The 20,291-nt window shown below is 48.2% G+C and overlaps 1 protein-coding gene across 4 annotated transcripts in view; it reads left to right on the forward strand.

Moving 5' to 3' along the window:
- The first annotated feature begins 1,128 nt into the window (after window positions 1-1,128).
- The window catches only part of wwp1 (WW domain containing E3 ubiquitin protein ligase 1), a 26,495-nt gene continuing 7,332 nt past the window's right edge, over window positions 1,129-20,291 (forward strand). Inside the window, exons 1-13 of one of the 4 annotated variants that reach the window (XM_079360965.1) lie at window positions 1,129-1,270; window positions 9,021-9,077; window positions 9,267-9,358; window positions 10,522-10,660; window positions 12,265-12,389; window positions 12,489-12,641; window positions 13,183-13,252; window positions 16,321-16,502; window positions 17,086-17,515; window positions 17,665-17,760; window positions 18,240-18,414; window positions 19,435-19,489; window positions 19,644-19,728. In XM_079360965.1, coding sequence (XP_079217091.1) covers window positions 9,289-9,358; window positions 10,522-10,660; window positions 12,265-12,389; window positions 12,489-12,641; window positions 13,183-13,252; window positions 16,321-16,502; window positions 17,086-17,515; window positions 17,665-17,760; window positions 18,240-18,414; window positions 19,435-19,489; window positions 19,644-19,728 — 1,580 coding nt within the window. In that variant the 5' untranslated portion in view covers window positions 1,129-1,270; window positions 9,021-9,077; window positions 9,267-9,288. Of the gene's footprint in view, window positions 1,271-1,750; window positions 1,837-9,020; window positions 9,078-9,266; window positions 9,359-10,521; window positions 10,661-12,264; window positions 12,390-12,488; window positions 12,642-13,179; window positions 13,253-16,320; window positions 16,503-17,085; window positions 17,516-17,664; window positions 17,761-18,239; window positions 18,415-19,434; window positions 19,490-19,643; window positions 19,729-20,291 lie in introns of those variants that run through there. The other 3 variants (XM_079360962.1, XM_079360964.1, XM_079360963.1) reach the window with 3 other exon arrangements.

Genomic DNA, 20,291 nt, shown 5'->3' on the forward strand with positions numbered 1-20,291 from the left:
TTGAAGACCAGTCAAGCTGATCCTCCAATATGGTCCCAAAGACTCTGTCATTTCAGGGAAAATGTTTTATTTCAGCTGTTCAAACATGTCAACAACTAAAGGAAAAGACAGGAGGAAGAATGTCTCTGTTGAAGAGGCGGGTTGAGCTTCTTCTTCTTCTTTCTGCTCCTTTTCATTCAACATCTTATGTTGGTTTTTACTGTTTTTTTTGGCCGATGAATTAAATAAACCCATAGGTAACACTCCAAAAGGGAACGATTACTTAGTTTGCAATAAAAACCGAATACATTATAAATATTCAATAGCAATTGTAGTTAATTTGCAAACACAGGAGAAGACATTATGGTCTGTTTTTCATGGTCTGCTTTGTTAGATTAGAGAGAGCGGGTTCAATCAGAATCAGAGTCACCAGGCACGCTGTTTGGGGGCTCACAGAGAGTTGATTTTAACCAAGGCAGCAACTCATTATGTGCAAGTTTTGCAATTACAGAAACCTCCCTGCATGGACCTCATTTGCCTTTTGCAACTGGATGCCTTGAATTTCCCTCAGGATCAATAAAGTATCTATCTCACAGCATTCACTGTCACTGCCCTGCTGATAGCTGATTTGAGGGGCCCCTATAACTTAATGCTGCTTTGGGCCCCGGTGGACTCTAGATTCACCTCAGACTCTGCCCTCCAAGTAAATATTAAACAAGTAAACAAAAGAGACTGATGTGTGCAAACCTACACAAGATGATAGTGCAGTGCTGACAATGCAGAAATGGACATGACAATAAATAATGTATGAAGAAAGATGATTGGTTAATTGTCGATGATGATGAAAGATTTAACATTAAAAGAAAAACAAGAAGAAAAACATCATAGGAAATAAAAACTGAATGAATACAGCAAAAGATTAAAGAGAAAATCAGAGGTGGTGAGTGATGTCTTTGTTTGCTATAAAAACTGCACATGAATATTTAATGGTAGTTGATGTGCAGACACAGGAGAGGACATCATGGTCTGTTAGATTAGAGAGAGGGGCTCCAGGAACATTATTATTCACAGAGTATAATCTGTAGTGACTCAGACGGACTGTATTATTACACAGCAGTATTTGGGGTGGCGCGCGCGCCTGTCACCGTGTGTTTGAGCTCAGAGATGGACAGAGAGCCGAGGCGGACTGCGGGGCCTGCAGGCTGGGCTTTTTAACCGTGAACCGGAGAGACCCGCAGAGAACCGGAGAGACCCGGAGAGACACACGGAGAGGAGCGGGACGACAGTGGAGGTAACACGGCTTCCTTATCTGATTTAAACCGTCACTCACGACTTTAATGTCACGACTGCAGTCCGCAAAACTAAACTGTTTGACTCTGCTAGCTCAGCGACGGTGGAGTGAAGGTGTTATGACAAAAAATGCTTCCCATCGAAATCTGCTCCCCAACGGCTCTATGCAGCACAGGAAGCTATATAAGACTGGGGTTAAACGTCGACAGAGTAATCCTGTCTATGCAAGCTTACATACGAGTATGAGTAGTGTTAAAAGTGAGTCTGTTTAACAGAGAATATGCTTAACATTTAATCTTTATATATATATACCTAAATGTGCTCCCCGTACTTTAGTGCACACCAAGTGAGTATGGATGTAATATAAGTTAAATTCGTTCATTATTTATTATTGTATAAGGGATATAGATAGTTTTTTTAGTACTGTGGGGGCATAAGATGACACGACAGCATATCTCGACATTACACCGGGCTAGCACACAGTAAGCTAAGTTAGTAACGATAGCTCGCTAAAGTAGCCTTGTTTGTTACGCTGCTAAGTTGGACGTTTACACATCAAACAGCCAGGTGAGGTGTTTCAGGTATGTGTGGGTGTCACCTGCTGACCGTGCAGGTGGATATGGAGGGATTGTCAGCGAGTGTTACGATAGTTAAGCAAAACAAATGTCAGAAAAGTGATTGTTTTTCAGAGGCTAGCGGGCTAGCTTACTGATAGCTAGCTAGCTCCTCCGTGATGAATCTGACATAAATGCTCTAAAAACAGGTAAATTACTTTACTGAATATAGTTATTAAGAATGAACACTAGGAAGTTTTTACACTGACAGCAGGTTAAAGTCAGAGTTTGTGTCTGATGGTCAGAATTAACAGTAAACAGTTAATTTAGGGTTAATAAAAATAATGATTTTAATCCAATAATCCATCCTCCTGTTAGCTGAATGTTGATCATCTAAAGGGAATCTGGTGCTTCTTGTTGTTACCTGTAACTTTTAAAGGTGTGTTGACATCAGCTGAAAGTAAACACAGGTCTGACTTTACACACTACTGTGTCAGCATGGATGTAAAGATCCATCGTGAACTTGTGATAAATCGATTCAAAGGTGTCAAAGTTCACATCTGTACTCTGAAAAATGAACCTCAATAACAAGGTGAGCGTCAGCAGCTGCAGATTCAGAAATAAAGGACGCTCCACAGACTTTTAAAGGGGACATATTCTGACAAATCCTCTCTTGACAGTGTTTTTGAAAACAACAACAACAACAACAACAAAAATCCCCTCCCCTGGTTTCTCCACCCGTGGACTCCACCTCCAGCCCAGGGCAAAACTTTTGAGCAGGTCTTCCATTTTTATTCTTTCTAATGAAGGAGTGATGTCTTCAGTGAAAACTCAGGGGGCGGGGCTTATTACATTTAAAGAGACAAACACGCCAAAACTGAGTGTTCAGAGAGAGCTGGTTTCTACAGGGTCACAAACCTCCTCTGCTGCCGCATTCATGTTATATTTGAACCAAAACACAGCACAGATGTTTCATTTAGACCACCAGGGGGCGCTGTTTGAAAAGGTGGAAGAGGGGATAATATGTCCCCTTTAAATGGGAGGTGTGCAAACATAAAGTACAGAAAGTAATGAGAAGAGCCAATCGCCTCCACTTGTTGAGATAAACAACATTAAAAGACCAAACCTCACAGACGAGCAGGTTAACAGCTGTTTAACTCATAATTTATCTACAGTCTCATTTTGTTAAATACATCGCGACAGAATCTTATCGTGAGTTGAGTCAATTGTTACATCACTGGTTCGTTGTAGAGGAATAAATCGTACGGAGCCCCAGAACTGAGGGGACATCTTCAGAATTTAAATTCCTGATTTATTTTTTTTAAGGATATCTCTGTTTGTGTGAAACGAGTGGAAGTAGACGAGAAAGCAGCAGAGTCCTGTACACGACGCTTTGATGAGAATCAGTGTGTTTGTATCAGAGCTGCGTGTAGATGAACAGAATGTGGAGAAGAAGATGGAGGAGAACAGGAAACAGAATGCAGCAGGTTGATTAGAGCACGGCGATGGTAGAGGTGGCGTGCAGACAGTCTGTAGAGACGGTAGAGGTGGCGTGCAGACAGTCTGTAGAGGTGGCGTGCAGACAGTCTGTAGAGGTGGCGTGCAGACAGTCTGTAGAGGTGGCGTGCAGACAGTCTGTAGAGGTGGCGTGCAGACAGTCTGTAGAGGTGGCGTGCAGACAGTCTGTAGAGATGGTAGAGGTGGCGTGCAGACAGTCTGTAGAGGTGGCGTGCAGACAGTCTGTAGAGACGGTAGAGGTGGCGTGCAGACAGTCTGTAGAGATGGCGTGCAGACAGTCTGTAGAGGTGGCGTGCAGACAGTCTGTAGAGGTGGCGTGCAGACAGTCTGTAGAGATGGCGTGCAGACAGTCTGTAGAGGTGGCGTGCAGACAGTCTGTAGAGACGGTAGAGGTGGCGTGCAGACAGTCTGTAGAGGTGGCGTGCAGACAGTCTGTAGAGGTGGCGTGCAGACAGTCTGTAGAGGTGGCGTGCAGACAGTCTGTAGAGATGGCGTGCAGACAGTCTGTAGAGGTGGCGTGCAGACAGTCTGTAGAGACGGTAGAGGTGGCGTGCAGACAGTCTGTAGAGATGGTAGAGGTGGCGTGCAGACAGTCTGTAGAGGTGGCGTGCAGACAGTCTGTAGAGGTGGCGTGCAGACAGTCTGTAGAGGTGGCGTGCAGACAGTCTGTAGAGACGGTAGAGGTGGCGTGCAGACAGTCTGTAGAGATGGCGTGCAGACAGTCTGTAGAGACGGTAGAGGTGGCGTGCAGACAGTCTGTAGAGACGGTAGAGGTGGCGTGCAGACAGTCTGTAGAGACGGTAGAGGTGGCGTGCACAGTCTAGGCCCCTCCCACTGGCTCCAGGTGAGTTCTCCTGATAATATCCTGCTGCCTTCTCACGTGCGTTCGTCTGGGAAAGGCGGGAGTTTCTCAGGAGTTTTCTGTAGGTATGAAAGCCCTCGTATGGATGTGTGAACAGGAGAGTATCCGGAGTGTTCTTCTGTAAAGATGTCGCTTCGCTTGCTTTGACATAAACTCGTTTGTTCACACTGAATCTCTCGAACACTCAGACACTCGCTCACTCACTTTGACCTTTGAAGAGCCAGGAAGCAGCTGTGGGGAAAGTGGGAGTTGTGTCCTGTCGCCACTGTGTGAAGCCAGTGTGTCACGCCAGCATAGAGAAAGTCGTCAAAATTAACGGCTCCTGTTGTTGGCGTTGAGAGCGGAAAGCCGGGTTAAACATTCTTATGCACTTAACCTTTAAACGGCGTGCTTTACTGTATGCAGGTTTGCTTCAGTCAGACAATGAAGGTGTGTCAGTGTTCAGAGTAATGGATCCTCACTGGGCTTAAATCTCTGCCAGGTTAACAGTGGAGCTCCTGCGGCCCTGTGCAGGTATAAACCTGGGCTCAGAGTCTGTGTGTGCCTCTTTTGTGGAGCTGAAAGGGAGTCCTGATGTAAGCCAACACCTCCCCTGACATCACGCCCAGTCCTGATGTGGTCCTGAGCGTCCAGTCATTGAGGGCTTCAGTGCTCCCTCTATGATCCCCAGTATCTGAGGAGTCTCGACGGCGGAGTGTAAAGTGCGTGCTGTAGCAGTAAGCAGGGTACGGGCTGTTTTGTAAGCAAATCTACCCGTACAGCAGCAGTGCAGGATGTTCTTTCTACAGGCCGACCACGACGCAGGAAATCATAACTCAGTGAATCGAGGAAAAAAGGCTCCAACACAAGGTTGTCTGTGTTCAAAGAGTCGCTCTTTTCCACCTCAGCTTGATGTAATCCTTTAAACGTAACCGCTTTTATCTCGCTGACCTGAAACTGTGGAAGCATTGTTCGAGCATCCACACAGATTATTATTGTGTTGGATGGTTTGAACCTTTTTTTTTTAAAGATAACTAAGTGAATAATACGTTTTCACCTTTCAGAAGGTCAGACACTTAAATTAATTTGTTTTAACTTCAAACAAACTCCACAATTCAAACTTAGCAGACGCTTCAATCCAAAGCGACGTGCGTCAGAGAGGAAGTACAACACAAGCGAGCGTCTAGAAAAGAGGAAACGACGTCAGGAAGTGCAAACAAACGGCACTGATTGGATGCGTGCTGACAGGAAGTGACCAGAGACGGAGCACAACATTGACGGCGTTTCTTAAAAAGCTCTAACCAGAATAGAAACCATCTTAAAATCACCGTTATCCAACAAAACCATCATGATGATGAAGGTCGTAGGTGTTCACACAGAGCTGAGTCTTTAGCTCTTTCTTAAAGTGACTCTGCAGATCCGGACAGAAGAACACCGCGGTGCGATGTTATGGTTGAATAACTTCTGACTCGTGTCGGAGCATTTAAAATATGCACTTAATGGATGCTGTCTTTGGTGATGTATGACTAACGTGCTGACAGCGGGTGAACGTACACAAGTCTTCTCTGCATTCATGTTGTGACATCTCGTCTGTGCACGCCGCGGCCTATGAAGAGATTTCAGCGCCTCGCCATCTGCTGTGCGTTATCAGACAGATGCAGAGAACAAGGGAGGTGAAACTCTTCGGGCTTCGATGGGCTGTTTCTCGTATTCTGTACGTAAATCAAATGTTGTAATGCAGCTCGCTGCCCTCGTGCGTTGAATGATGCCCCGAGCTGTTCTCCTTATTTAAGAGTCCACATAAATGCTTATGGAGCATTTTATGACTGGAGCAGCGGCGTCCCAAGCTCATGTGTAAGAAGAGTATTTACAGAATAAACCACATTCTCCTCAGACAGCCACAGACGGAGAGTACATTTAACGCCGGCTTTTATGTGATTGTGGATTTTTATTGAGTGTGCAAAAGAGAATTATTATATCGGCATTGATCTGGAGGAGAAAACTTGATTTGTAGTCGTCTAGTTTGCAGCACGCCCGACTCGTTAGCTGATTGTCACAATGCACAGGACGTCCCGGAGGACATCCAGCCGGTGCTTCTGCTGTTTCCACCTGCAAACCCAGACTTTAGTCTTTGATACGAGACGAGTTCAGTCGATACCTGTTTGGATACAAAGAAGTCCGAGGCACCCAGAGTTGGGTCACAGGTACGTCAGACACATTGCAGATATTTTTGTTGACACATTCAGTCATAAATCTCCCTGTGCCTGTGGTCGAGCGTGTGAGAGCTGTTGGCCCAGGTGTCACAGCTGTGTCGGAGGGATTTAGGGTCATCACTGTTTTCATTCTGCGTTTGTCAGGACGGCTGAGAGTGATGGCAGATCGCTCCTGGACTCGCTCCCAGTCCCATCACTCATCTCAAGTTTTCTCTCTGTTCCAGCCGTCACCTGCCTGCTCTGTATGGACGCCTGTTAAACGGGGTCAACCTGTTCTGATTTTCAGGGTCAGTTGTTCGACTCGGCTCTGACTGTACATCATCTCGTTCCCTCAAGAATAAACGTAAAGGATTTTATGACTTCATGTTGAGCTTGTCAAGGGGAGAAGAATCAGCATCTGCTGTATGGATGGATGTGTGATGGGGCTGTCACTATCTATCTAGCCGAGGGCGCTCTCAGTGTAACGTGACCGCCACATACACTCTCGACCCGGCTTATTGTTAAATGGTTTTGTGACTGTGCGGAGGAAGGCGGCTCAAACACTTATGAGGTCGTAGTACTGCATCGAACAACTTAAACATTCGAATTAGATGGTTCATATTTAACATTTTCACCAACAGACGGTTTGGACTTTGTGTTTCAGGGATGTTCCCAGATCAAAACAAGGCGAGGTTGGTACTCGTGACATTTTGAGAAATTCCACGCTTAACTTCTTGTTGTTTTTTTTGGACCGATTAGTCTTTAAACTGCTTCTCAGAGGAAAACATTTCCCGTCTTAGACAGTGTGAGTGCTGAGCTGGATAGATTGATTTAGACACTTATGTCGGCATCATGCTGCCGTAGTAGTTAGTCATGTCAGACTCGAATTAAACATCGTCATGTTATAATGAGGAAAGACCCTGAATGAACCTGAGCTTATCTCTTCTGCTGTTCTTCATATTGATGGATTCATATCCACGTTTTGATACTCTAAGCATCCCGATGTATTTAACCCTCCTGTTGTAAAGTCAGTAGTTTCTATATATGGATGGATCTGGGATCTGTTCCCGTTTTCCATCCTGAAGCTGTTGATGTTTGACTCTATCAGGAGAGGTATTGATATTAGAAGTGAGGTAAACTTAAACTCCTGCTCGGCTGATTACCTTCCTCAGAGATCACTGGTGAAGTCACTGGGTATTAAACTGTGAGAGCAGAGAGATAGCAGGCTGAGCCCCGCCCGGCACTGTTCTGCTCACTGCCTTGTAGTCTTCCCACGGATCGGTTCATTCTGGCCCCGTCCCTATCTTCTTAATTGGGTTCCTCCTAAGCTGCTTAAAGGCTGCCTCCTCTAACTCGAGGTCTATGCTGGGTGACGAATCGGCCTGTGTCGACCTGCTGCTGCTGCTCTGGCTGTTTAATCATATCAGAAATGTTTTGGTCCTAATTGGAGCTGGGAAACGGTGGGAGGAGTGAGTTCCCGAACGCTTTATTTATTCCGACTATGTCACCCATCAAATCCTGCCTCTGGATGTTCTCTCACTAACGTTTGACTCAGAGCGACATTTTTCATCTAAAAAATGACAACGCGCTACTCGCCTCCAATTTATCTTTCAGTGTTCATATTTCTTGGTCTGCTTTAGCTCAGTCTGGAGAGACTGAAGGGTTGCTGGTTCAAGTCCAGTCAAGTTGGTCGGAAAACCAGCTCAGGAGCGCTCCGTGTGGGCAGCACCCTCACTCCGACATCTTTCCATTAGTGCAAGTCCTATTGTTGGACCCGAGACCAGGGTGATCCAAGACTGAGACAAGACCAGGACATTTAGGGATCAGGACCAAGACCAGGACATTTAGGGATCCAGACTGAGACCAGGACATTTAGGGATCAGGACCAAGACCAGGACATTTAGGGATCCAGACTGAGACAACACCAGGACATTTAGGGATCCAGACTGAGACAAGACCAGGACATTTAGGGATCCAGACCGAGACAAGACCAGGACATTTAGGGACGGAGTAAAAATTCTTTCGATGACGAGACCAAGACCTTTAAAAATGTGTGTGTGTGTGTGTGTGTGTGTGTGTGTGTGTGTGTGTGTGTGTGTGTGTGTGTGTGTGTGTGTGTGTGTGTGTGTGTGTGTGTGTGTGTGTGTGTGTGTGTGTGTGTGTGTGTGTGTGTGTGTGTGTGTGTGTGTGTGTGTGTGTGTGTCATGAAGGCGAGCGGTCGGAGCGAAGCCTCTCTGAAGTGGAAGCGAATGAATGAGTTTAGTGGTGTTTACAGATGACGCTGACCTTTACACGAGACGGCAGCAAAGTGAAATACAATCGCTGCACAGTCCGAATGTCGCTGACAGGAAGACGTGTGTTTGTGAATGGAGACGTCTGTTCTGAGGAACACAGAGTTTGATGAGAAATGCAGATTTATAACTTCATAACCTGAAGCTAAAAAAGAGTGTGATATAAATATGAGGGGAAACAGGACAGCTTGGAGGGGTGTGTGGAACAGTTTATTGAGAGAGTGGTCTTGTATATAAAAAGGTAATAAACGGGTGTTGTTGTTGTTCATTTTACTCAAAGGTCGGACGTTGTGCTGCGAAGGTTCCTCGGGCTCTTCTGAACTTTGTTCTAAAAATGATCCCGTTTGTGTTTCAGAGGAATCATGGGACACGGAGTGGGCTGAACCAGGAGGTCGAGCAGCGCGCACCAATCGTGAGTAAAAGAAAAGCAGCGGAAATAATTCCAACCAAAACTTGAACAGAGGTGAAAGGAGGGAAACGGCTTCGCACATGAAACATTTGGAAAGTGCCGGAGACCTCTCGGCTGTGTTTTTATTGGATCACCTGTTTCTGATTTTGTGAGTTTACGGGCTTTAAGTATGATGTGTGTGTGGTTTTATAGGCTTCCCACTGTGGCGTATGACATGGCCACGGCCTCATCTCGAGCAGAGTCTAGCCATAACCACAGAGGAACGTCACAGCTCCATGCCGTTGGTGAGTACACACACACAGCAGGTTTAAAGGGCTGCAGCAGGGTCTACTGCAGACCCTGGTCCTCTCATCGTACTGCTTCTAGAGAGGATTCCTCACAGGGATCATGAAGTGTCACATTTTGTCATAAATTCTGTAAATTGGAGGAGTCCACTCACAGAAACTTGTCTGAGCACATGTGACTTATGTAGCGAGACACCTGCGAGGGATGGTCGATGTTGGCACGCTGCGCACATCTTACTTCTGTTCCCCGTTCGTTCTCTTATCCACACACCGACACTGCAAAAAATAACCTTCAGGATAGAGCAGGACGTTTATGACAACGACTTCAGGGCAGCAGCTGCAGAAAAATATGAAGACGGAGGCAGGAGAAGCTTCAGTGTTGACATGAGCATGGCGTCTTAACTGGTGCATCAATGGGAGGGACATGCAGACATAAGATCAGTCTCTCTCTCTCTCTGCTGCTGCTGCTCATGTGTTTCTGCTCTCTCCTGGTTTTGAAGCAACTTGATCACGAGCCCTTTTCCTGCAGGGAGAAAAACGGGAGTTTGCCCCCCGAGGCTCAGTCCGAAAAAAAAGCTGTTTGCAAGTCTGTACCAACAGTCTGCAAGCTGTGTGTAAAGTTAACAAATCCTTGCTGTCAGTGAGGTCAGGGCCGCGTCGTTTACACGCTTGTGTGAGAGCCGAAATGTAATGAATAAATAAAAACATGAATAAAAACATGTTCCTGGGTGGCCCGTCCATTTTTAGGAAACACTGAATCTGTGTCCGAGTTTAATGAGCGCGCTCGTGGGAGTGAGTGAAGCTGCCTTTCAACTCGAACACACATGAACGAGTGGGCGCTTATGAAACGCCGATGCTGCAGCTGTAATTAACGAGATGACGTCACAAGTACCGCTGCAAATCACGACGTATGTGTTGTGTTTAGTTTTGGTCTATCAGTCGTGTTCCTGGGCGAGCTGGCGAGTCCTAATGTTGAGCCCCAGCTGCACGCTCGCTCCCAAGGCTGTTATTTAACATGTGATATCTGTGCTGCCCGCCATGTTGAAGCTGAGAGGTCCACGCACAGGAACATAGTTGTGAAACACTTCTGATGTACTGGATGTTTTTTTTTTTAGGGTTTCAATCACTCGTCTCATCCTTTCCTTCATCTCTCCCTCTGCCAGTTTCCTGTGCCAAAATCAAGAGCAAGAAGAGGATTTTTGGGGCGGCCATCTATGTGGAGGTGACAGCGGAGGGGGAGTCACGCCGCACGGCGAAGTCTCACAGCCCCTCCAATCCGAAATGGGACGAGAGACTCACTCTGTAAGAGGCAGCAGTGTGTGTGTGTGTGTGTGTGTGTGTGTGTGTGTGTGTGTGTGTGTGTGTGTGTCTCTCTCTTTTTGCTTTTACATTCACTCTGTTTAAATCAACTCCTATGTACACAGCGTCCTTCACAAATGAATGTAGGATTACTCATGAATCCCTCGTCTCTCTTTTTTTTTTTTTTTTTTTTTTGCTGAAGACGAAATGAGAGACAGACTGTGAGGGTAGCACAAACATCTGTCTCCTAATACTCCCCCGTCTGCAGGCCGATGCTAGAGAGAGCCTCTGCTGATCTCCAGATGGTCTGAGCTTATGTAGAAAGCTGTAGATAAAGACAAGAAGATGGAGCAACAGGAGTCTAGGGTCTGTCTCTGCATGTATACCTTACGTAACAACACAGAGTGGCTCTTACAGTGAAGTGTTTGAGGAAGGGGAAAAGGCTGCACGGTGACACTCGAAGCTCTCAGTGTCCGACCAGCAGACTCTGACGGCGCGCTGCTAACTGCCGGAGAGATGTCACTGACAACGCTGATTATCTTAATTGGGTAATTCCAGCTAATGTCACAGAGTGGCGCCGTGTTCCTCATCCGGCAGGCTGCTGGGACGCCGTCTCACGGCTCGGATCGTGGAAGGAAGCTGCATGATGTCAGCCGCTCAGCCTGCAGCGAGGAAGAGTTACTGTTAGGAGAGAAATAGAGAAGCAGTAAGAATAACAAGCACCAATCATAAATGTTTTTTGAAGGGAAGCAGCTGCTGGAAGGAGGAAGTCGAGAGTGATGGATTTATTGTATGATGACTAATATATCTTCCACATAAAGCTGACACATAATGTGGAACAGGGTGAAGTCTAGGTTCCACCGTGCGGTCCGGGTTGGTCCTGTACGGTTTTGCACAGTAAACCCTGATCTTGCCTTCAACAGCCAATCACATCGTACATCGAGCGTAGCTGGATGGCGTTAGCTATGTGTTAGCAGAGCGACAGTGTTGCTCTGCAGTAATAACAGTAAACAAAGAGCAACGATGAAAGACGTCCAGCAGCGGTCGGCTCCTCGAGGTTTTCCAAGGGGCGGAGCTTCGGGAAGAAATTGGTCGCAGAAAATGAATATTTAATGTTTGTGTCTCAGAATTTACAGTGTACTTAAACCTGCTTCATTACCGCCATCGCACAGGAAGCCTTTTGAGCAATCCTCGGGCTGCAGTGTGCCTCGCTCCACTCTTCAGGGTCGGATCAGTCCGACCTCGGAGCCTCGACGTGTCTCTGTTTCTCCTTAAAGCTGCTGCATACGACAGAGAGCAGCGATGGTAATAATAGTGAAGAGGTGGAGCTCGTGTGCGCGACTCCAAAGAGCGAATGAAAACGTCTGCAGCTTCACTCAGACGTGCAAGAAGGAGTTAGATTGTTTGCATCATCGGTGCACTTTTTCCTTTCTTCTTGCGTCCTGTCCGATCGCGGCTACGTAACCACGACACGTCACAGACTGACGCACGAGAAAGGCAGCGACGTGACCTGATGACTTTGTTCACATTCAGTCCTCCGTCTGTCGTCGCTCGTCTTTTTGCATTTTCTAATAATACGTCATGTTGTCTGCTTGTGTTTCCTGCAGGAATGTAACCTCGCGCACACAGGTGTGTTTCAAAGTATGGAGTCACCACACACTGAAGGCCGACGCTCTGCTGGGGAAAGCTACGCTGGACCTCACTCAAGCCTTGGAGCAGCATGACAGAAAACGTAAGTGTAGCAATATAACTCCTGTAGATGTGTGTGTGGTAAACGGTGACAGTCACTCTGCTGTCATCCTCTCTCCCCCTCGCTGCCCCGGCTCCTCAGTGGAGAATGTGAAGGAGGTGCTGAAGCTGAGCGTGGAGCAGAAAGGAGTCGCAGTCCCAACAGGAGAGCTGACGGTTTACCTGGACGGCCTGACTGTCTCCGAGCAGGACGATCTCGCTCCGCTCACCAACGGAAACGCAGCAAACGGCACCAGTGAGTGCAGACGGCTTGTTTATTTACCGTGTGGTGTGGAGAGTGACCATCAACAAGGACGCTCGGATACGAGCTACAGAAACATGCAAGAAGCTGTAAATACTCACTTAGGCCTCGAACAGCTTTTGAATTTGAAACCTTGCAGAACGGGCGTCACGTGAATACTTCAAAGTGCAGATTAAAGGCAATCACCCAGGTGGTGCTAACTGGTCGCTAGCCGCTATTAAACAACAAACAAAGAAGAAAAGTAATGCACCGCCCGCCTGCTTCTTTCAATCAGCTGTAAAGGATCAATTCGGGTTTGCAGCGCGGCCGAGCACGTCGGACAGTTCAGTCAATAAGGCTTCCCCCGGAGGAGACGGGCAGTTTATCTCCGCTGTCTGAACAAACTCCTGGATGGAGGAGCAGAGAAGCTCCAAGTCTTGTTTAGACCGTTTAGACCCCGTTCTCCAATGATGCGTCTCTTATATTTAAACTCATGAACTAAATGTACACCTGTGCACCGTGGGTTCATATTATTGTCTCCAATCTCTCCCAGAAGTCCAACAGAATGGCGATGCAATCCATGAAAATGGAGAAACTTCTTCCTCTTCCTCAAGGGCTGCAAACAGGTAAGCTAAGAAACCAAGGTCGACTTCTCGTGCATTAAAGATCTTTTACCCCACATTGTAGCGTTCTTGGTTCGGTACATGCTGACGTAGGAAGAGGGTCGTTGTTGGCAGAACGGACTCCACCCATGGACTTGTGTTTTTTTTGCACACTGCCACCTGCTGGCTGTAGAATGATGTTAGTGATGTGAAGGCCGAGCAGCGAGGAGAGAGAGAGAGAAGGGAGTGATTGTGCTTGTGCACGGTGTGGTACGATCTTGTCTAATGTAAACGCCCTCAGTTAGTTCGCTGTGCAGAGGTCGAGTGAAGAAGCGTGCAGGTTTGCTGCTATCGACATACATGTAGCTGCTCAGACCTTTATGTAACATAAAGAATCCGTTTTCTAGCATGGCTGTTGAAACGCAGCCTCTGTCTGCGACACTTTTCCTAAAATGGTCTTTGGCCGGGTTGCAGTGACTCCCTGAAGTTATGAGCATGCTTATTCTCAAGGGGAGGAATGCTAACAGGCTGCAAAGGGATGTGTGTTTGCAGGATACCTTCCTAAGGCTTATGATACTCTTCAGTGTTAATCTGTCTGCCAGTTAAAAAGGCTTGTGATTTTTATTTCTTCTTTCAAACAGCTTTGTGTGACTGTGTCCTCCTCTGCCTGCTGCCCCACTGCTCCTGATTATCTGTCACCCCGTAAAAGTGCCCTTCAGTCAGCTCACAGGGTTTTTATTGGCGAGTCACAGAGGAGGCTCGTCAGCTCGACAGACGGGAGGCTGGTGGGGGGGGGGGGGGGGGGGGGGGGGGGGGTTGTGGCTGCCTGGCTCCGTCTCTGCATTGCAGTTGCTGAGAGGACTCTGCAACACACAAACACCAGTGTTTTGAAAGCGTGGAGGAGTTCCCTTCCTGGGAGTTCCCGACAACATTAAAGTAATCAGTCGGACAGGAAAGGAAGCAAGCTCAAGGATATTTGTCATTTCCCCCCCGTCGACGTCATCCATCGCATGAAACCGTTAAAATCTTTCTGTTTGATGAACACATGAAAACAAAGAGGCTGCACACAGCTCCGCCTTCATCACGTCTTTGTACGTTAATGAAACTTTCCTCCCAAAGGCTTCTTCTATTCCATCTTTATTGTGTGTTTCTGGCGTCTTTATAGAGATGATAACGCGTGTTCACGATCAAACACGGCCCGACTCCCTGCGTTGGGTTTCAGGCCTCATTTCTCTCTGAATGGATGAACAACAAACAAATGTAATTTATGAAGACAAACGTGTGAAACTGCTCGAGCTGGACTCAAGAAAAACACTTCTGTCGAATGATTTCCCCGACACGAGGGAACATTTCGTGCAACAAACATTATTCAGGAGGAAAGTCGAACTTGGATCACTTTAAGCTGCAACATCCAGAAGCCTGCTGTGTCAGCTGTGGAAATGCTGCATGTGAAAGTAAAGACGTATCAGAAAAATGTCCTGTGCTAATCCTCCCGCTCGTGTTGCAATGAAAAGCGAGAGAGATCGGCGGTGTGGAGACTTTCCAGGGTAGTTAAACTCTAAAAGCCGTGCAGGATCTTTGTTGGCGTCTGATTTAGCCTTGAAACTCGAACATTAAATTGAGATGAGACCTCAGCGAATGAATCGGACAAAAGTAGCTGACAGTCGGTGAAGTGTTCGTCGTCTCTGCTGCCACATCCTCTTCTGTCTCTCAGACCGACTTCTCTTAGTTTAGTTATTTCTACTGGCATGTCTTTATTTCCCGCCTCCTTTCAGGTCAATGAAAAGACTTTACTGATGGTTTAGAAAAACGGGATAAGCAGGACGTCCACACCAACAACCCCGAGGAACGTTCAGGACCGGAGAGCTCCGGAGCTCCCGGGATGATGCGTGCTTTCATGCCGACGTCGACGTGTTGGGAGAGATTCCTGCGGAGTCAGAGACGGGCAGCCAAGTCTTCAAAACTCCATATTGACTATCAAAGTGTTGAATTTGGCTCAAACATGTTTGTGATAAGACTCCCAGAAGTTTTTGGAATCAACATCTGTGTTTCTGGTTTTTTTTTATGTTCCTGCATCGTTCTTTAATAAGCACATCATGGAAGTCTGACTCTCTGGAGCTATTAATGTGAAACCACAGATCCACAGATGTGTGTACCGGCCTACAAAATGTTTACTGGGTTAATAATGGGAGAAAAGCTTTTTTGGCTTTAGTCCTGAAAATACTCACGAGGCGGGCCTCTCCATTGGCCGTCATTTTACACGCCACTTTTAGAAACTCCTGCCGTGCAAGATTCACAAATACATAAACAGATCTTCAAATGTGTGTCTGACGATCTGCAAACAGCTGTGGGGGTTTGATGCCCTGAGCTCAGCCTGCAGCCTCTCGTCTCATGCCCTCTCACCTCATTTGTTAAAATATCGATGTCGCATCTTAAACGCTTAAAGAGCGAGGCTGTAGCAGATGACGGTCGACCTTCGACAGAGCGTTTGTAACAGCTTGTGTTGTCTGCACTTTTTTTTCTCCCTGCTGGTTGAATACCTGCCAACACGCAGCGGCTGGACTTGAGTCATATGGCAGCTCGTGTGTCGTCCTGAGTGTGACTGAACTCTGCCCGGACACAAAAGACTCTCTGCAGCCGTGCTCGTGACGTCACCACGCCGTCCCTTTGTGTCCCGTTTTACCCTCCGAGACACAAGTCTCAATGTCACAAGTCAGAGTCTTTCATCTGACGTCCGCACACATGCAGCTTAACCCAAGTAACCTCCGTGAATCCGTTCTATAAGCCTGGAAGAAAAAGATTAGTTTTTGTTCTTGTTTTCTAAATTAAATCTGTGTGTGTGTGTGTGTGTGTGTGTGTGTGTGTGTGTGTGTGTGTGTGTGTGTGTGTGTGTGTGTGTGTGTGTGTGTGTGTGTGTGTGTGTGTGTGTGTGTGTGTGTGTGTGTGTGTGTGTGTGTGTGTGTGTGTGTGTGTGTGTGTGTGTGTGTGTGTGTGTGTGTGTGTGTGTGTGTGTGTGTGTGTGTGTGTGTGTGTGTGTGTGTGTGTGTGTGTGTGTGTGTGTGTGTGTGTGTGTGTGTGTGTGTGTGTTGCAGCTCAGTGAATGGTACAGACCCCAGCCTGAGGTCAGGTTCCTGCTCGGCCTCTAACGGTCTGGACGTTCAGATGCCTTCAAGCTCCTGCAGCCCCGCCCTCAGTCATGAGGTGAACGGAGACGCCACGCCCAACTCCACCCCGGTGCACCAACCGTCAGACAGCGACACGGAGAGCAGGACAGGTGAGCTCCATCTCAACGTGACGAAAAGCTGCAGCCGGCAGAACTGTCTCCAGTTCTTTATGAACGGCCGTGTTTTAAGATTTCACAGGTGAGCTGTATGCACGGCGTCGGAAGGCACATTTTCTGCGCTGCCTGCGCTGGTCTCCGACCTCTTTAAGTTCTTTCACGGTTTCGCTCGGCCCCAGTGAACACAAGAGGAGATCAGTAGATTAATTTTCATTAAGTGAGTCCTGCAATCTCTGCTGCTGTCAGCACCAAACTCCCCGGAGCAGACTGCAGTGTTCTGTCGACTGCAACGAGGATGTGAACTCTTCCCCAGTCACGGCGCTCACTTTTATATCAACTAAATCCAGATAATTATAAAGGAGGGAAATCAACGCTCCCGCCAAACCACAAGAAGACGACGTGGTCTTCATTTGTCTCTTTCCCTCCCTCACCTGAGAATCTGTGAAATCATCGTTTTTGTGCTGCAGTCACCGTTTCTAGTTTCTTGTAACCTCGCAAAAAAACAACCACACATTTCTAAAATCCAGTCATGAATGTTGAGTTTGGTTTTTGCATCATCATGACGTTTCTGTCTCAGCAGTGAACGGGGAATCCTGTGACGCTTCTCTCGAGTCGTCGTCTGCCACAACAGGTGATGTGCCGCCCCCTGCAGACACCCAAGAGGACTGCACCCAAGATGCCAGCGTGCCCGACTCTGACACAGCAACAAACAGCACGTCTCCACCCGCGCCCTCCGTCACGCAGGCTCCAGCCACCTCTGCTGCTAAGCCCTCTGATGGCGCCGCTGCTCCTTCTGCCGACGCCGCCGCTCCCTCCTCCTCATCACTGGGGGCCACCGCCGCCACAACCTCCTCTTCAACGTCCTCCGCCCCACCAGCTCTGGATGAAGCAAGCGCTTCAGGAGGGGGAGGAGGGAGCAGTAACAGCAGTGCGACTACGACTACAGACGGGGCCAAACCCAGACAGCAGGCCCCCAACTCAGGGGCCCCAGATCCTCTTCCCCCGGGGTAAACCACACACACGCCTAACCCCCCGCACTTTTAACGCTAACACGACCGTGCAAGATATTGATTTTATTTATTCAAAGTATCTGAATCTTGTGTGTGTCCTCTTTTACTTGAGCGTTCTGATTTGATGTGGTTTTCATGTGTTGAAGGTGGGAGCAGAGAAAAGACCCACACGGGCGAACGTACTACGTTGACCACAACACCAGGACCACAACCTGGGAGAGACCACAGCCACTACCGCCGGGGTGAGGCTCCAGGATTTATCTCCCAGGGCGTGCTCAGTCATGTGCATCTCTCTGTGTGGGAACGTCTTTACGAAAAAAGTTTATTGCTTATTTTCTTTACATTTTTCAGTTTGAAGAACCAGTCATTGAACTAACTTGTTATTCGGTGATGAGTCTCACTCAGTGGCGTCACAGCTGCGTGCTGGCTGTTCAGACTGAGCGCTCACATTTCCACCAAACATCCCGGATCGGTTCGCTACGTTACACACTGGCGTTTTTTACTGTCAAAAGTTTGGAAGGGGACCAGAGTATGCGAGCTGTACTAGTCCTTTGCTCCCCTTCTGTCTGTGATGATCCGACCTCGAAACACTGCATCGTCACTTCCTGTGCGACAGGCGTGATAAAGTACAAACACACATCTGATCCTCGTGTCCTCCGCCTGCAGCTTTCTCCCTTTTTATGTTTGATTGTTGTACCTTCTTCTCCTTCTCGTCTTCCAGTTGGGAGCGCCGTGTGGACGACCGAGGTCGGATATATTATGTCGACCACAACACCCGGACCACCACGTGGCAGCGACCCACCATGGAGTCGGTCCGAAACTTTGAGCAGTGGCAAAGCCAGCGCAGCCAGCTGCAAGGAGCTATGCACCAGTTCAACCAGAGATACCTCTACTCTGTAAGACCTCTCCCACCTCCATCCTCTGTAGCTCCGCCCTCTGTAGCTCCACCCCCTGTAGCTCCGCCCTCTGTAGCTCCGCCCCATGTACCTCCGCCCTCTGTAGCTCCGCCCCATATACCTCCATCCTCTGTAGCTCCACCCCCTGTACCTCCACCCGCTGTACCTCCGCCCCCGTAGCTCCGCCCCCCGTAGCTCCACCCCCCCGTAGCTCCACCCCCGTAGCTCCACCCTCTGTAGCTCCGCCCTCTGTAGCTCTGCCCTCTGTACATTCATTCTCCCTAGCCCCGCCCCTGTAGCTCCGCCCCCTGTACCTCCATCCTCCCTAGCTCCGCCCCTTGTCCATCCACCCTCTGTACCTCCACCCTCTGTAGCTCCGCCCCCCATCTCTTCGCCCCTGAAGCTCCACCCCCCCCCCCCCCGTAGCTCCGCCCCCTGTACCTCCACCGCCTGTACCTCCACCCTCTGTAGCTCCGCCCCTATCCCTTCGCGTCCTGTAGCTCCTCCCCCCGTAGCTCCGCCCCCTGTACCTCCACCCCCCCATCCATATGCCCCCCCCTATCCTTTCGTACTTCCTGCCCCCCCTCCCTCTCTCTGCACTATAACTATAATTCTTTTAATGCTTTGTGTCGTTAAACAGAATCCTGACCCAACTGCGTCGACTCAAATTTTAAACATCGTGTTTTGAAGAGTATTTGACTTTTAATTTACCGTGTAAAACCAACGTCGGTATGAAATGAGGATAAAAGAATCATTCTGTTCTCTGGGAGTCTGTTTCACTGTCTCACACTCACCTGGGGTTTCCTCCAGGTAACAGCCGTGTTATCTCTGTGAGGGTCTTTGATCACTGAGGTCACTCCCACTCAGATGATTAGTTTAAATCTAAAGACAGGACAGCTGGGACGGCTCGAGCAGAAACCAGCTAGAGATGCTCTCCTGCTGCAGAACATATTTTAGTCCGACTTCTCTTCTGAATGTTTTTCCTTAATGGATGTTTACGTGTGCTTCCCCCGTTTTCAGGCATCTATGATGTCCGCTGAGAACGATCCTCTCGGCCCGCTGCCTCCAGGATGGGGTGAGAACACTATCTATGCATACTGCACACATTTTTACTTGGTTCAGTATCTACCGTCCTAACACGAGCTTCAGATGATAGAGAAGTCTCGATGTGTCGGGGTGTTCCTGCTAAGCTGCAGATTCTTCTCTGTGTTTTTGTTTATGAACCTCAGAGCGGCGTGTGGACTCCAACGACAGAGTGTACTTTGTCAACCACAACACAAAGACGACGCAGTGGGAGGATCCTCGGACACAAGGGTGAGTCGAGAGCGAGAACAGACAGACAGTCATTCAAGTCCTAAAGTCCGAGGCCGGCGAGCGCTGCGAGGTCCAATCAGACCGGATCAGATCCTCTGTCTTTACACCTGGTTCATCGTGTGTGTTGGTATTAATGTGTGATTGGAGTCACCGCGCTGATTGTGTCACCTGGCTCCATGCTTTTGGAGGATTTTTGACCTCTCTCAGAGAAACTTGCTTGGGCCGGTTTGATCCAGTTTGAACCGTCTCTCCTGCCCGAGCCCGTCCTTCCTCTCTCCTGAGCTCCTCCTGCTCTGTCTTGATTTCAGTGACAGAGTAAGTCACAAGCACATTGAGCATGCTTTGTATTTCACCTGAGCCTGAGGTTACCTGATGTCATCGGCTCTGTGTCGACCTGCAGAGCGTCTGCAGCAGCACGCCGCTCTGTGCCTTTCTCTGCTCGGCTTTTTCTCCTCGCTCTGCGTCTGATCGGAGCTGTGACGGTGGACGAGCGTCCGCGCACAGCCTCCCGCTTTATAACTTTATAAAAAATGTTCCAGCATGACACCTTCATCCAGTCAAAG

This window comes from Symphodus melops, assembly GCF_947650265.1.
Source record: "Symphodus melops genome assembly, chromosome: 14".
Taxonomy (NCBI): Eukaryota; Metazoa; Chordata; class Actinopteri; order Labriformes; family Labridae; genus Symphodus; species Symphodus melops.